The sequence below is a fragment of the Pomacea canaliculata genome, linkage group LG3 (assembly GCF_003073045.1).
Source record: "Pomacea canaliculata isolate SZHN2017 linkage group LG3, ASM307304v1, whole genome shotgun sequence".
NCBI classification, from domain to species: domain Eukaryota; kingdom Metazoa; phylum Mollusca; class Gastropoda; order Architaenioglossa; family Ampullariidae; genus Pomacea; species Pomacea canaliculata.
Window position 1 is genome coordinate 31,140,980 of NC_037592.1, and position 14,236 is coordinate 31,155,215.

Genomic DNA, 14,236 nt, shown 5'->3' on the forward strand with positions numbered 1-14,236 from the left:
ATATGCTTTCATAAGAAAGCTAAATAATATCTTGCTCTAAAGACAACAAAAATGTAGGGAAAAAAGACAACTCCAACACTGAACTGCACATCCAATACAACAGATTAAATGTTACGAAGAAATGTTGCAAAAACTCAACAATTCCAAGGACACCATGTGGGCATTTGTACCTGTTAGTCTAATATAATTCTTCTCAACTTTGTGAGGGCAATATATCTCTGTCCATTTGCACCTGTATTTATTCCACAAAGGTAACTTTTTCATCTTTTTTTAGTATTATTATTATTAGAGAAGAAGTGAGAAAACAGATGATGGTAAAATTTCTGAGATGAGATGGTAAGGCACAAACCTCGCAGACAAGTTCACGCCAGCATACACGAACAGCATGGGGCTGACAAACAGTCAACATCAGCACATAAGAAACAGTAGGACAAGTGTTAAATAACTATGCTTGACTTGGGACTTTCCTGCCATATCTGCATCTGTTAATTTTCTTAACTTTATAGTTTTGTTTTGCATAAGCTCACATGGAAGATAAAAAAAAATCAGATGAAAAATCAAGATGCATTTTTCAAATGCTTTATAACTGGTAGCATAGATTCATATTGAAACATTAATAATGTTAGTGATAAACAGAGATGAGAATAGACAGTGACTACGCAGAGAAGCAGTAAGCCAGAATAATAGACTGATGGTGATGTAATCTTTGATCACAAGCCAACCAATGTAATTGCTTATTAGTCTAATGGAGAGCTGCCTGCCACAGTGACCCAATAGAGCCAGGACTCCCAACTAATAACCATATGGTCATGACTACTTCCGTAACATAGCACATTCACTGATATGGAATTCACTGTGGGCCTGTAACCCAAATAATGCCTTTAGGCTGTTGAAACTGATGTCTGTCCTGTCCGTGGCCCACCATAACAAATGGGTGTATCACAAAAAAAAAAAGCTCAAAACGGCAACTGTCTCTATGATGAGTGCACATGTTGAAGCATGTCAGACATGGTTTCCAGGTCAGGATACTACACCAGGCAGATGCTCCTCTAAGCAGACATAGCATCATAATGCAAAAACACTATCAATCAGCTATAGAACTCACCCTCCTAGCAAGAACAGCAGGGTCTTGAGAAGCATTAGAAGGATTAGCTAAAGAAGGTTTTTGATCATTGACTGATACCCTGAAGTTAACAGCCTGACTTTCGTTGTGGTTCGCTACAGTAGCACATTTCAATCTGCCAAATAAAAGAATTGGAATTCATTAAAACCTGGCTTTATGAAATATTGAATACACCACTTCCTATAATACTTATATAGTTGTATGGATGCAAGTGCATGCATTTGTGTGTGTGTGTGGGTGCACTTGCATGTACATCATGAAATTTGCATATCAAATCACAGGAGATATTTCAGTCTTATTAAAATAAGCCCTGACCTGTGTTCCATGATAGAATCCTTGGGAACAGTTTTCCACAATGATATATCATATTCATCTCCTGTCACCTCCATGGCCATCACTAGAAATTTATCTTTAGACACAGAGCTCAAAAAACCTGTTCACACCACAAAAGACTCTGTGTTAGTGACAAGACAAAAGCAAACAGATATTATTTTGCAAAATTTTAACGCTCTTAAGCTGCATCCTCTTGCGTGGGCAATTATCTATCAACGTCAGTAACATGTACAGTTCTTAGATCAGTCAGTAACATCTAATGGCCATGGTAATATTTACCTGTCTGCAAATACACATACACCTCATATGCTTCTCCTGGCTTCACCACACCTGTGCTTGGTCGTACTCGATACTTTTCAGGTGACGTGGTTTTGATCTGCAAAATATACCATGAAAATCCTATCAGATTAGAAAAATAAATAGATCATAGTAAAAAGACAAATTTTTTAATTCGCCATAAAGTAGGACACATTCTTAACCCAACAACATCTGTCTAGAATCTCAATCTGGAAGAATATTATGTTTTTAAGTTACTTCATGTACATTCTCTGGAAATAATCAAGGGTAATGTTCACTTTAAGGAACTACAACACTGATAATTGCAGAAAAAGCATTCTGTGGTTGTTCTCTACCTCTGGCACTTTCTAAGCAGAAGGGGTCTTCACTACATAACGTATAATCACCAATCTATTGGTGTACAAACAACTAACACAAACCTTGAAGGCAATGAGATAAGGCAAAGTGTTGCTAAGTGTGATGACATCAAAGCAATCTCGTCCACTGGAGTTACTTGAAAATATAAGTTCCTCTGCTGGACTGAAAACACATGACCAAAAAACTCAAATTTACTCAATGATTCATCACCAATCCCAAAATACTCTCCTCATAAATGCCATGCTAAATGTTTATTCCAAACCATTAGGAGACATATACAAACAAGGCACCCACCTGATGGTCAGCAGACGTCCAGTGAATGAGTTCTCCATGTTGAAACATGGTGCATTCTGTCTGGCTTTGTCCTCAGCCCCACCCTGTACAGTATGACATCAGATATAGAAGGAAAATCACTTAAATGAATGATGGAGACCCTCATGACCTCTGATCTGGGTGTCTAGGGTAAGTGGTAAAGTCTGAAATCCATTTAAAGGTGGAATTTCTTCTGACCGTAGGAAGAATTCGGTTTCTGCGAGGGAAGGTAGGAATACACGTGATGCTGACAACTAGCGGCCAGCCGTCTCCAATTACTACACGGACAATAGGCAGGGTAGAGATCGCAAGCACTGCCAACTAGTCTAGAAATAAAACGTCTTTCTCACCCAACAAGTTTTAGGGTCTGAGAGGTGAGGTGAAATGGCTTTTATCTGAACATACTATATCATTGTTAGGACTGAATGTATTCTCCATAAACAAGCAAACAAAAATAGAATATAAAGGAGAGAACGATAAACAGCACAAACGAGACAAACATAAAGACAGCTGAATTTTTATTGCTCCTTTGTTTTCTCTGTATCCTTATCTTTCTTTACTTATATTATAAGTGGGGATATCAATATTGAATATTTTCAGTTCATTCCCCTGGTGAGAGCAAAGCCAGGCAGGGAGAAAGCTATGGAGAAATGGCTTGTAGTCCATGATTACATCTACGGTCAAAAGGGCTAGGATTTCAGTTTTGCATCCGTTGTTTTGTTTTCTAATACTTATATTTATGTGTGCATTCCAATAGATAACCGAAGTTTTGAGTGTGACATACATGTACGTTAGTGTACGCTAGTGTCTACATTATAGTATTATTATTTGATTTTCCAGTTGTTATGCATACTTTTGTTTCTTACACCCTGAATCTGGGAAATAACAGTCTGTGTCCATCTGATAAATTTGATGTCCTTTCTACTTGACCATTTTCTTACCACTATCTGCACTTCTGTGACAGCTACTCATCATGCACTTCTGGGAAGTAATCTGCAAATGCACAATAAAATCCGAGGCTGGAAGCAAGAGGGCAGAGCTTGCAAATACACCGCTGTTAGTTTGGCTCTGGTGCTGTCTGTTTCGTTTTGGACACCTAAACGAAAATGAGTAATAGAGGGGAAAAAGAGCAGAAACAACAATAAAATATAGTTTGCAACTGTAAGTGGTTCAACATAAAATGTGTCCCTGACAGCACATAGTTCTCTGGATTTTTTTTATAGAGTATATAGACATGCTTCGGCCCTATGCTCCTTGAGGAGTAACAAGGAAATAAACTAAACTAAACATGGCCATGCAGAAAGTTGCTAAGAAACTTGACAGCAGTAGGATCAGTTAGCATGATTAAAGATGGTATATAATGTGATTGACTGTATGGTGAGGCTTGGTTACAATTGTCATGGATGTTTTGGAAGTGTGTAATGCATTCATCCAACAAGAGTCAAGGGTCGCCATTGTCTTGCCAAAGTTCCCTTATTACATTGTACCAGTTTTTTCATCCCAGTTTTTATACTTTTAGCAACATGCCACCCCTCATTAATGTTTCTAACATCTTTAGTTTTCATTAACTTATTAACTGCTACATTACAGTCGTGAACATGCTTTTGAATGATGACACCTGACGCATTCATACATCCTCTCACAGCCCACTGCCTCATGCTGCTGGGTGCACTTCCTCCTCTTTGGCGATGTGCTGAAGAACCCTGTGGGTCGACATCACCAAAGTAACATCATCAGTGCGAAAGGAATATTTTGGACATGCATGCCTTGCATCTGTCATCACACTAATCCGTTGGTCAGAAGAAACTGTTCTGCTTGAAGCAAAACTGCGACAGAGTGGCACTTCATGAAGTCAGTGACTGCAGATCCGTGTAGCTGTTTTCTCAAAAATGTATCATTTACAAGTCCCAAATTGGCACAAATTTTTATATTGAATTGGGATAATGCCCAATGTAATGTAAGCAAGGTACATTCTTTCACTTACAGGATAACTGTCACCTGGCGGAGACAACTAGTTCCAGACGATATTAACATTAGAACAACCAAAGATGATCAGCATATGCCCATTTTTTGAAATCTTCACTTCAAGCGAAGAGGCGCACGAGACTGAATGTGCATAAACATGATCTACAATGTCTTCACCTTGTCGTGCTCACCAACAGACAAACATGGACCTTGGGGCCGTTTTTGTAGATGGTGAATGGGCTCTGTGATACAGGTGTGAATTGTTGCCCATTTCTAAAATACAAACATTCTACCCAAATGCAGATGTACTTTATGTCAGTCACCAGGATTATAAACTGAAAATATTGAATATTGTTATCCCTGCTTATGAGTAAAGAAAGATACAGAGAAAGATCAGCGAAAGCAATAAAAACAATTTTAAAATTCAGTTGTTTTTGTGTTTGTGTCATTTCTGCTGTTCATCCTTTTCTCCTTTAATTTTTTTCTCTATTTTATGGATACTACATTCTATTGTAGGTCCTAACCCTGTATGTTTAGTTGCAAACCATTTCACCTCAGATTTCTAAATGCCAACAGCAAGTACTTGGCTGAGAAAGACATTTTATTGCTAGGGTAGTTGGCACTGGCTGTGATCTCCACCCTGCCTCAGGGTCGGGGTAGCAATTATAGAAAACTGTATAAAAGTCAGCATCGCATGTACTCCTACTTTCCCTTGCCCACAATAAGTTCCGCCTTTAATGACTGAAAAGTAAAATCCCTGTTCCCTTCTACAGCCATCCACTAAGTAATGAATAAACACAATCATCAGCATCTTTTCGTATCTAATCAATGCAGAGATTCTTAAAGGCATAGGACTACACTGACAGTCAAACTCTGCCCTTCAAAAAAATTGTGGGAATCCCACAAGGCCACTGCTTAAATTAATCTTTGCAATATATTCAAGTTTATTCTGAGAAGATAATAAACCACTGAAGAGTGTGCCAAAACCACTATAGCTAAATGCTAACTTATGGCAGGGGATTATAATTTTAAGCACATTGCCACTAAACTCTTACTTTCAAATTATTATCAAATCTACTTCTATACCAGCTTATGTGCCCCTCAGTTAGCCACCAAGCAAGATCACAATTCAGAAGACTTACAGCATTGTTGTTGGCATTGACCTCCATCTTCTCGCTACTAAAACTGTGGAACAGAGTGCTGGGACAGGAGTCTGAGAACGTGACCTTCAAAACAGCATGAAATGGAGTTCATTACTACTAAGTTAACTGGTGCCACTCAGTCCAACCATCTCTTGCCAAACTCACTGTTTTGAGGTACTTATCAATCCAACTAACCTAAGCCAAATTAAAGCACAATTTTTATTTTACTCCTTTGAAAGTTATGCATATAAAGCTTTGCTCCTCCATCATCCTAAGGAATATTTCCTAGCTGAATATAAATACTGTATGACTCCACATAACAGTGGAAATTTTCGTCAAAACACTGTATTGTGTAGAAAAAAATCTTACATGTAAATTTACGCATGCAAGATACACTAGTACAGTCAGTCTCACCCGCTTTTTCTCAAAGGTAATTGATGCACTATCTGGGGTAGAGGCTGCACTATTAACTCCAGATTCAAGACAGCAGTAGTGCACAGTATCAAATTTATCCTGTGAAACATACCAACGTCTGACCCTGTGATCAGTCCTTCAAAACAGGAACATCTTTACACTGTTACAGTCTACGAAGGATTGTACGTAACATGTGACAGCTAAAATTCTGTAAAAATATGCATTTCTTTAAGCCCTATTCCCACAATGAAGCATGCACATGCAAACACAACCACCACCACCACCACCACCACCACCACCCCCCCACACACACACAAACATAGAACTTTTCACTAGAGACTAAAAAAACAAATTTTTAAGCCGATATTATTCTAAATCAGGCATTTACAAGCAACACAAGACACTGACTGTGCCACCCATATGCTCAGGAAGCTGATCGGCTGCAATGTAGTCTTGAATGTCTAACTTTGTGACAAACTTGATTTTAGAGATGGCCTCTGCACTCAGCCATGTCTTAATGATGCGCCATGCCGCTAAAATAAAATAGTAAAAAGTTTGAACAGTCAACCTGCAGCAGTTGAAAGCATCAACAGTTCTTACTACTGACCAAATCTACAGAAGTAATTACAGAGGAATCACACATCAATGCCAGAATGCAGTTTCACTGAAATTACATGCAGATGTCAGCAAAATTTTGTCTCACCATTAAAGACCCATGGCATTTCATAAATCAGCAACTTCTCTGCCAAAAAAAAAAAAGAAAAGCTTAATTAATGATATATTCAGACCTGAAAAGATATTTGCACAAGATATATCTCTCTCTCTAACTGAAGAGAATAAGGGAGTCAAGTGTATAATTACTCTTCTTACAATTTTTGCAGATATCTAAATCTGACAACAAGTTACTTAAATAAAGACAGAGAAGACTACAAACATACACCCACACAACTTAATCTCGGAATTTCTTCTCTTGCCTGAAATTAGTTACAAAATATAAAGCCTAAACAACCCAAACCCAATTAGAAAAGTTAGGATATATACAATTGAACAGAGCTAAAATTACACTTAGAAGAAACAAGCTTCTGGCTTCAAAGTATGTTCCATCCTTCGCAATCTTTAGTATTTCAGAACTATTTTGAACCCACCATGTGTGCATAAGTACTAACCATATAACCTATGCATGCAAGAGCATATGTAACACATTCTCTCTCTGTAAACACAAATACTCACCAAGAATAGTAGGGTAATAAAATTTATAGCAGTTCAGGACAAAACGAGTTAGTTCCATATCCTTTGTAAAGAAATACAAAAAAATAGTTTAAATATTTAGTATACATTTATAAAATGTGTCCACAATTTCCTTTTCTAAATCACTGACAAATAAGTAATCCATAACATAAACATACACATACTGAGGCATCATTTAATACCATAAATCAACAGATTTTTTTGTCTAATTATGCATAAAAAGATACACAATTAAGAAAGACTACTGGTTCACAGAATTATTTGAGAAAATCAAAATTTCTACCTTTACCTCATTTGTCTGAACATAAATGTTCTTTAGTTTTATGAATACAGACATGATAACATCACTAGAAAGATATTGTTTTACCCTTATGAGAAGGTGCTTATGTTAAATGAAAAAGATGTTTATATTCAAGAACAATTCAATGACACTTACCAAGTTACTCACACCACACTCAGTCATGTCAAAGATTGAAACAATCCTTTCAAGGGGTGCTTCCTGAAAAGCCCTTTCCAGCCAAAACAAGTAGAATCTCTTTGCACTCGGTAACAAACTAGCATCCCTTTTATGCTCCTTGATTCGAATAAACACTGCATACCAGAAGAGAATAGATTTAATAATCATATACAAAACTTTCACCATTATCTTGACAACTTGGCTGCCTTGACTACCTGGATCATATCAACATGAAGTCATCTTTATACTATAAGCATTCTTTAAAATATTTTTCCTGTCTGGCATCTAAACCAGGCTTTTGAGAAACTAGTCCATTTGGAGAACAATAACAACAATAATAATAACAACACTTTTTCCTTCACCCACCTAGCCTTTTGCTTGAGTAATGGCTAGCTCCTCTTCACCTGACTCCAGTTCAAGCTTATGTCTATATTAAAGCTATCAGAAAAAGAAAACTCTGAATGGTTATTGAATGCTGCCATATAACACTATTTTTATGCAAATATAGTTTCTGAATACAAATGGTGCATAAAAACTCACATATCTTGTGTCCTGTCCTGTCATGATTGTGGACAAATACTGCTTTTCTGTCCCATATCAACTGTTCAAAATCAGTGGCTTTGATGTCTGCACACAACATTGAAGGAACACGATGGTAACAGCCTGTTTAAGGAGTTTACACACATAAAGTAATCTCCTAGTGAAAACAGAAAATAAAGATTTTAGAGACACTGTAAACATTCTTTGTCAGTAGGCCTTTTGCACTTGCAGGACACATGCACGCTCATACTTAAGCAGACTTTACTGCTGCTACTTTTGCCACCAACATCACCACCACAAGATTTCATAAGTGTCAGCCAAGCATACTTAATGAAAGAAATAAGTAAAGCAGAGGACAAGCAAACTTAATGGGGTGGAGTGAGCTAAAACAGATGGAGATGCAAGTAGAGAGAGAAAAAGGAGTAAAGAGAGACTGATGGATGAAAGGAAAGACAAACGCCAACAGACTACAGCAGAGTATTCAGTCAGATTAGTTCCAAAATAAAATAATGAGAAGTGAGGAATGGCTGATGTGACATACTTTTTAAAATGACAATTAAACAAACAGACTAGACCTGTGTATGTGTCTGTGTATGTGTGTGCATATAGGTGGATGTGTTATTTTTCTTCAAGAGAAATTAATCACACAATATTCTGACTGTTCATAAATAGCTGCAAATATGCCATTACTATGTTCAAGGTTAATAAATACCACTAACCATTATTATAAATCATCTCCCATTACTATACTGAAGGCCAATAAATACCACTAACCATTAATATAAATCATCTCTCATTACTACTTGAGAATTCCTGAAAATCAAGAATGAAAACTAAACATTACCAAGAAACACATGATGTTTAAAAATGATCTTGGGGAAAAAGTATTGTTTAATATATCCTTAACCCTTTTAGCACCAAATAAAAATATAACATTACAATGACTGGCTTATAACCGAAGACTGTGAAACGACAGGGGGTGAAGTTTTTTGTTTTATATTATTGTTGCTCTGAGGTAAACATTAGACCAAGAACCTATACATTTTTTGGAAAGGAGAAAACTTACACTTGTCAATAAAATTAATAAAAATCCCCTTCCCTGTGTTTCCAAGCAAAGCCACAATCATGACCCTTACATTAAGAAGGTTAAATACAACTATGGACATGACAAGTCTTTTAAAAAATCACTTCATCAGCTAAACACCTCTAAAACCTAACGTTTTGGTCTTTCAGGGAAACAATAATCAATGCAGTGCTCAGATCAAGACTTCTCACCATTCACCTCCATCTCTTTTCTGAAACGGAAAGACTCATGCACAAGGTCCACCCCTTCATCCAGACGAGTGGGTCCTCGGATATAAGTGCGCACAAATACATCGTCTGTTCGAAACCTGTCAATATCTCGCTGGTCATACAGTCCTCCTGCAACATGTTCTTTTAGAACACATCTTTGGTTACAAAAGGTTAAAACTTGAGAATACAGACCATAAAAAGAAATTTTAGAAAATAGTATACTAAGACTCCTTGTTATTAGGGCGGCCAAGGGTTCAGCTCTCATCTAGGGCTTGCTGTTCTTTTTCTGCATGTAGCATATGTTTATAGGGCTGGCTGTCTTGCCGCATGTTAAACAACCCCTCTCCTTGTTATTAAGCAACAACTTGTCACTGTAAGGAAAGCAATCGTGTAAACCTGACCAACAAGGGTTGGTGTTGTAGATATGAGGGGAAAAAATAAAATCTGTTTTAAAAATCAGAAGAATTTACATACTGGAAAGCATAAAATTTTGACAGCAGCCAGACATATTTAAAAAAGCATGACAACTGTCAAGCTCACTTGAATAGATATTTATAACTGATATAGATAGGGTTTTATAGAAACCCAAAAACTTCTTGGAAAGGAGAGGGTTTTTTCAAACAATATAAGCCAATTCTGCCTTATCTAAAGCTTTGGCTTCAAGTTATAAACCATCTCAGTTTTAAACATGGAAGAAGCCTTTCCCACAATTATCATTACTAACCTGTGGGCTATGTTGGCAGACCTTTGAACATGCTCAATGCAATATAAGTACTTTTGTAGTAATTTCTGTTGCCCTATATATTTTAATTTTGCTCTATCCCTTCTTGATGCAATTTAATCTAACTATAATCTTTACCCACAAATATAACCAAACTATTGACATACACAACAAAATTTTAGCTAATGATATATCATTAAGAAGAAAGATTTTAGCAAATCAAAATTATGCACATATTCAAAATAACTGTGAAAAGAGATAACAATGATCTGTTTAAAGCACAATCTGCACTCCCTCTTTTGGGTTATTTTTTTAAAGCATTAATTAAATAAACTTTTCATACATTGCTATGCATTAAGAACTATATAAAAATGCAGCAAGAAAAAGTAGCTCGAGGTTATCATTTTATCAGTGATTAACTTATCATCCTCAGGGAACATCAACAGCTCTCTATAGTGCGACGTGACATGTGTGTGCGTGTACTTTGCTCTGCATTCCGAGCCCCAAGGCCAACTTTAGCTGTTCACTCTATATTACCCAGCATTAACTTGCTGTTATGGTTAATAGATAACTATTGCCAATCATGAAGGGACAAAAAAAATTAGTAACCGAGCAATCAAGAAAATTCTCAAATGCTGCTATTAAACAACAATAATAATGTGTAGATACGTCGTTTCTAAATGAGCCTCATCACCAAAACCAATTATCTGTTTTCTAAATGTTTTCATCATGAAATCATTCGCAAAATCGTCAAGTCACGAGTTTTCAATACTATAAAGTGTCGTTACTGTACCTGCATATTTCTTTTCAAACTTCTCTCTCACATACTTGATCTCCACTTCACCAATCTGAAATAAAGCAAGACAATGTACAGTTATGCATCCTCATAAGCTTACATCCAAGACGAAAGCTGCGATGCGAACACTTACCCCCATGGTGTAAGGAATCAAACGGTTTCATCAACATCCGGCCCATTCCGCCCCAAGGGAGGCTACTCGCCGGTAGCGTCTATAGATACCTTCAGGTACGACGCACAGGAGAGCGAACTTGTCACTTGTTTGACATAAGGTCGGTGCAATCAGTGTCTGCTAAAATGTTTGTGCGTCTCGCAGAGGCGGCAAATTTCCTACACACTGTTTCTGGGGAATTTAGGTTCTCCCCCCAAACACCCCAAAGCAGTTACAGCGGATTTCTAGCCTTGTAGTGGCTTTTTAGACAGATTACTGGAACCAGTGGGATTAATAATAATAAAGTTAATTTAGATAGCACTTTACACCACCATCAAAGCCAGCTCAAAGTGCTTTACAAAAAAATAACAAAATATAAAACAAAAATAAATAATAAATAAAATAATAATAATAGTATGCTCGTAGAGCCTCTGCCCACCCAACGGATAGCATCATGGTCCTCTCTATGTACTAATCTTCTGTCGTGGGCTTCTGCCCGTGATGAACAAATGTTTCTTTTTGTTAAGCAGTGCTTTTAGGCCCTTGGTCACCCAAAGTTTGTTGTTAGGATAAACATACACTGCCTTGATGGACTGGTGCAATCAACACTATTTTACTCCTCACTTTTACTTCTAACTGTGTGTTAAATGTCTGTATGGGTATGTGAGCAAAGACAAATTTCTGTCCTCCTGGGCAGACAATAAAGTCTGTTTTGATTTTGATTTTGATTAAAAACCTTAATTGATCTAAAAATAATAATAATAATAATAATAATCATTATTGCGAGTCCATGAAGTGTGGCTCCTAAATAATGTTCTCAGTACATATGTGGTCTGTATTCTTGCCAGTGCATGAAATCTTCGGTAAGTCAATAAAGTTCTACTTTTAAAAAGTATTTGAGAGTTAGTACGATATGTTTTTATGGATGCCGATCACCTGTCAATCTTTATAAATTTATTTGTTTTAAATCCTCGATGGCAGAAAAGATGAACACACACCATTCAGGACAAATTAGACAACTGCTATAGAAAAATATAATTTAAAGTATTTGACAGAGAACTGCTCAAACGTTCACAAATCTTAAAGTCACAGAAAGACTCATACACAACTTGATGACAATGACAATTATAATGATCAACTGTATTTGTCCCAGTGAGCAATTTGAAGATGGGAGGGTGCTCTAGTTGCAAAGTAAAAGTTTGCAATAAAAGTAAGTCAACATGAAAAATTTTAGCAATGAAAAAAGAAGGCAAGTGACAATTATATATATATATCTATACACACATAATATAAAGCAAAACAACAAACTTCAAGGATAATCATGTGCGCACCTACAACATATCACACACACACACCCCACTGACACTTCATCTGAGGTTGAGCAGCTGGACAGCAGATGGCACAAACGATTTCAGATGTTTATTACTTTTACATATTAGCATGGAATAACGTGTACCTGAGTTTAATAATACAAATTCTCTCATTAGTACAAGTTCAGGTATTGACAAAATGATAAAGCTTTACTATTTGTTGATCACAGAAAGAAGCTAAATGCCTCTGTTTGGTACCATGCAATTGTCTTAGAACTGATGTGGACAATACTGTTCAGACTACTCCTGTCATGGACAGAGAGACTGAAAAATCAGCATACAAATGAAAAAGATAAAAGACTCTCAATAAACGACTGGTAGAAATGGCCTAAGATTGCTTGACTAAATGAAAAACTATTAAGATTACGCAGAAGGGACATTCTTTGTTGACCACGTTTAACTATGTGTTCAGTGTTTTATTCCATTTGAGCTTGCAATCAAAAATAGTTCCTAGGTACCTGAAAGAGTTAACATTTTCAACAGTTTTACTGTGCATCACACTGGGAGCAACAAAATCTTCTTTGATTCTCCTAAAGTCTATATTCACTTCTTTTGTTTTGTCTACATTTAACTCCAGAAAGTTCTCGTCACACCACTGTACAAAATTTGTTAAGGCATTAACATGATCCTTTTTACGTTCCTGCATAAGAGTCAACAATGCAGTATCACCAGTATCAACAGGAAGCTGTCAGTGTACATGATAAACAACAGGGCTAATAGACAACAGCCTTGTAGGGACCTGGTACTTGTAACAATATCAGAACAGTGACTGTTTACACAAACCCCTGCTGTCTGCAAGTCAAAAAAATCCACTATCCCCAAAACCAGTTGATGGGGAAGATCAAAATCAGTAATCAGTCTCAAAACCAGAAGGTCTGGTTGAACTGTATTGAATGCAGAACTAATATCACCTAAGATATGCGGATATCTCAACCCCTCCCCCTTTGTGAAGAAGCAGTGGCATCACTGATGTCACTAAAGAAAGTCACAATGAGTCGACCTCATCCCAAAAGATTTAGTCAGTCTGGTTGAAAGGTTATAATCAACATCTTGAAACAAGATCTGAAGAACATACTAATGACCTATGTCATGTTGGATGGCGTGTCCTCATTTTAATACCAGAGATACTACATAAGAATCAGCGTCAGGTATCTGAAACCACAGTCTAGGTCACATTGACTCTGACTTGGTGTGCCAGGAATGGGTTCAGTGGGGACAAAGAGATAAGCGATGATACTAATAAACGATTAGTCATTAAACGAAAAAAGTTGATAGCTGTCAGCTGTGAGAATGAAAAAAGTATATACAGAGTTGTTTCAAAAGACACATGCACCATGGACTCAGTCTTTCATTGTGACACCCTAAAAATAAAAAAGGTAACATACAGCTGTCTCCAAACTATCGCATCATCAGCATCATCAGTAAATTGTATGTCGAAAATCATATCAATAGACTAAAACTACACCTAAGAAATATCGATGCAGAAGAACATACATAACGTGACTGTTTTGAAATGAAATTTGTGGGGATGCGGTACGTGAACGAGGGACTGTGAAAATTTGAGAATTAAGACTTTTTTGGTTAAAAATGTAATTATATTAAATAACTTTTGTTTGTGTTATCAGAGGCGTGCTTTGAGAAATCTTAGTTAACTTTACTGGGATTACCATCTTTAGTGAGAGGAAACGTGAATTTTATTGGTACTTTGGTCAGTGTG

The 14,236-nt window shown here is 36.8% G+C and overlaps 1 protein-coding gene across 3 annotated transcripts in view; it reads right to left on the reverse strand.

The window, feature by feature from the left end:
- LOC112558944 (motile sperm domain-containing protein 2-like) overlaps window positions 1-11,213 on the reverse strand; it is a 17,112-nt gene extending 5,899 nt beyond the window's left edge. The window contains exons 1-16 of one of the 3 annotated variants that reach the window (XM_025229712.1): window positions 11,132-11,213; window positions 10,996-11,050; window positions 9,464-9,622; window positions 8,189-8,275; window positions 7,628-7,782; window positions 7,174-7,234; window positions 6,647-6,685; window positions 6,352-6,476; window positions 5,944-6,042; window positions 5,530-5,613; window positions 2,405-2,487; window positions 2,173-2,272; window positions 1,736-1,832; window positions 1,439-1,556; window positions 1,106-1,238; window positions 350-391 (exon numbers count right to left, since the gene is read on the reverse strand). In XM_025229712.1, the coding sequence (XP_025085497.1) occupies window positions 350-391; window positions 1,106-1,238; window positions 1,439-1,556; window positions 1,736-1,832; window positions 2,173-2,272; window positions 2,405-2,487; window positions 5,530-5,613; window positions 5,944-6,042; window positions 6,352-6,476; window positions 6,647-6,685; window positions 7,174-7,234; window positions 7,628-7,782; window positions 8,189-8,275; window positions 9,464-9,622; window positions 10,996-11,050; window positions 11,132-11,137 (1,443 nt within the window). In that variant the 5' untranslated portion in view covers window positions 11,138-11,213. Of the gene's footprint in view, window positions 1-349; window positions 392-1,105; window positions 1,239-1,438; window positions 1,557-1,735; window positions 1,833-2,172; window positions 2,273-2,404; window positions 2,488-5,529; window positions 5,614-5,943; window positions 6,043-6,351; window positions 6,477-6,646; window positions 6,686-7,173; window positions 7,235-7,627; window positions 7,783-8,188; window positions 8,276-8,962; window positions 9,004-9,463; window positions 9,623-10,995; window positions 11,051-11,131 lie in introns of those variants that run through there. The other 2 variants (XM_025229714.1, XM_025229715.1) reach the window with 2 other exon arrangements.
- Between the last annotated feature and the right edge of the window lie 3,023 nt (window positions 11,214-14,236).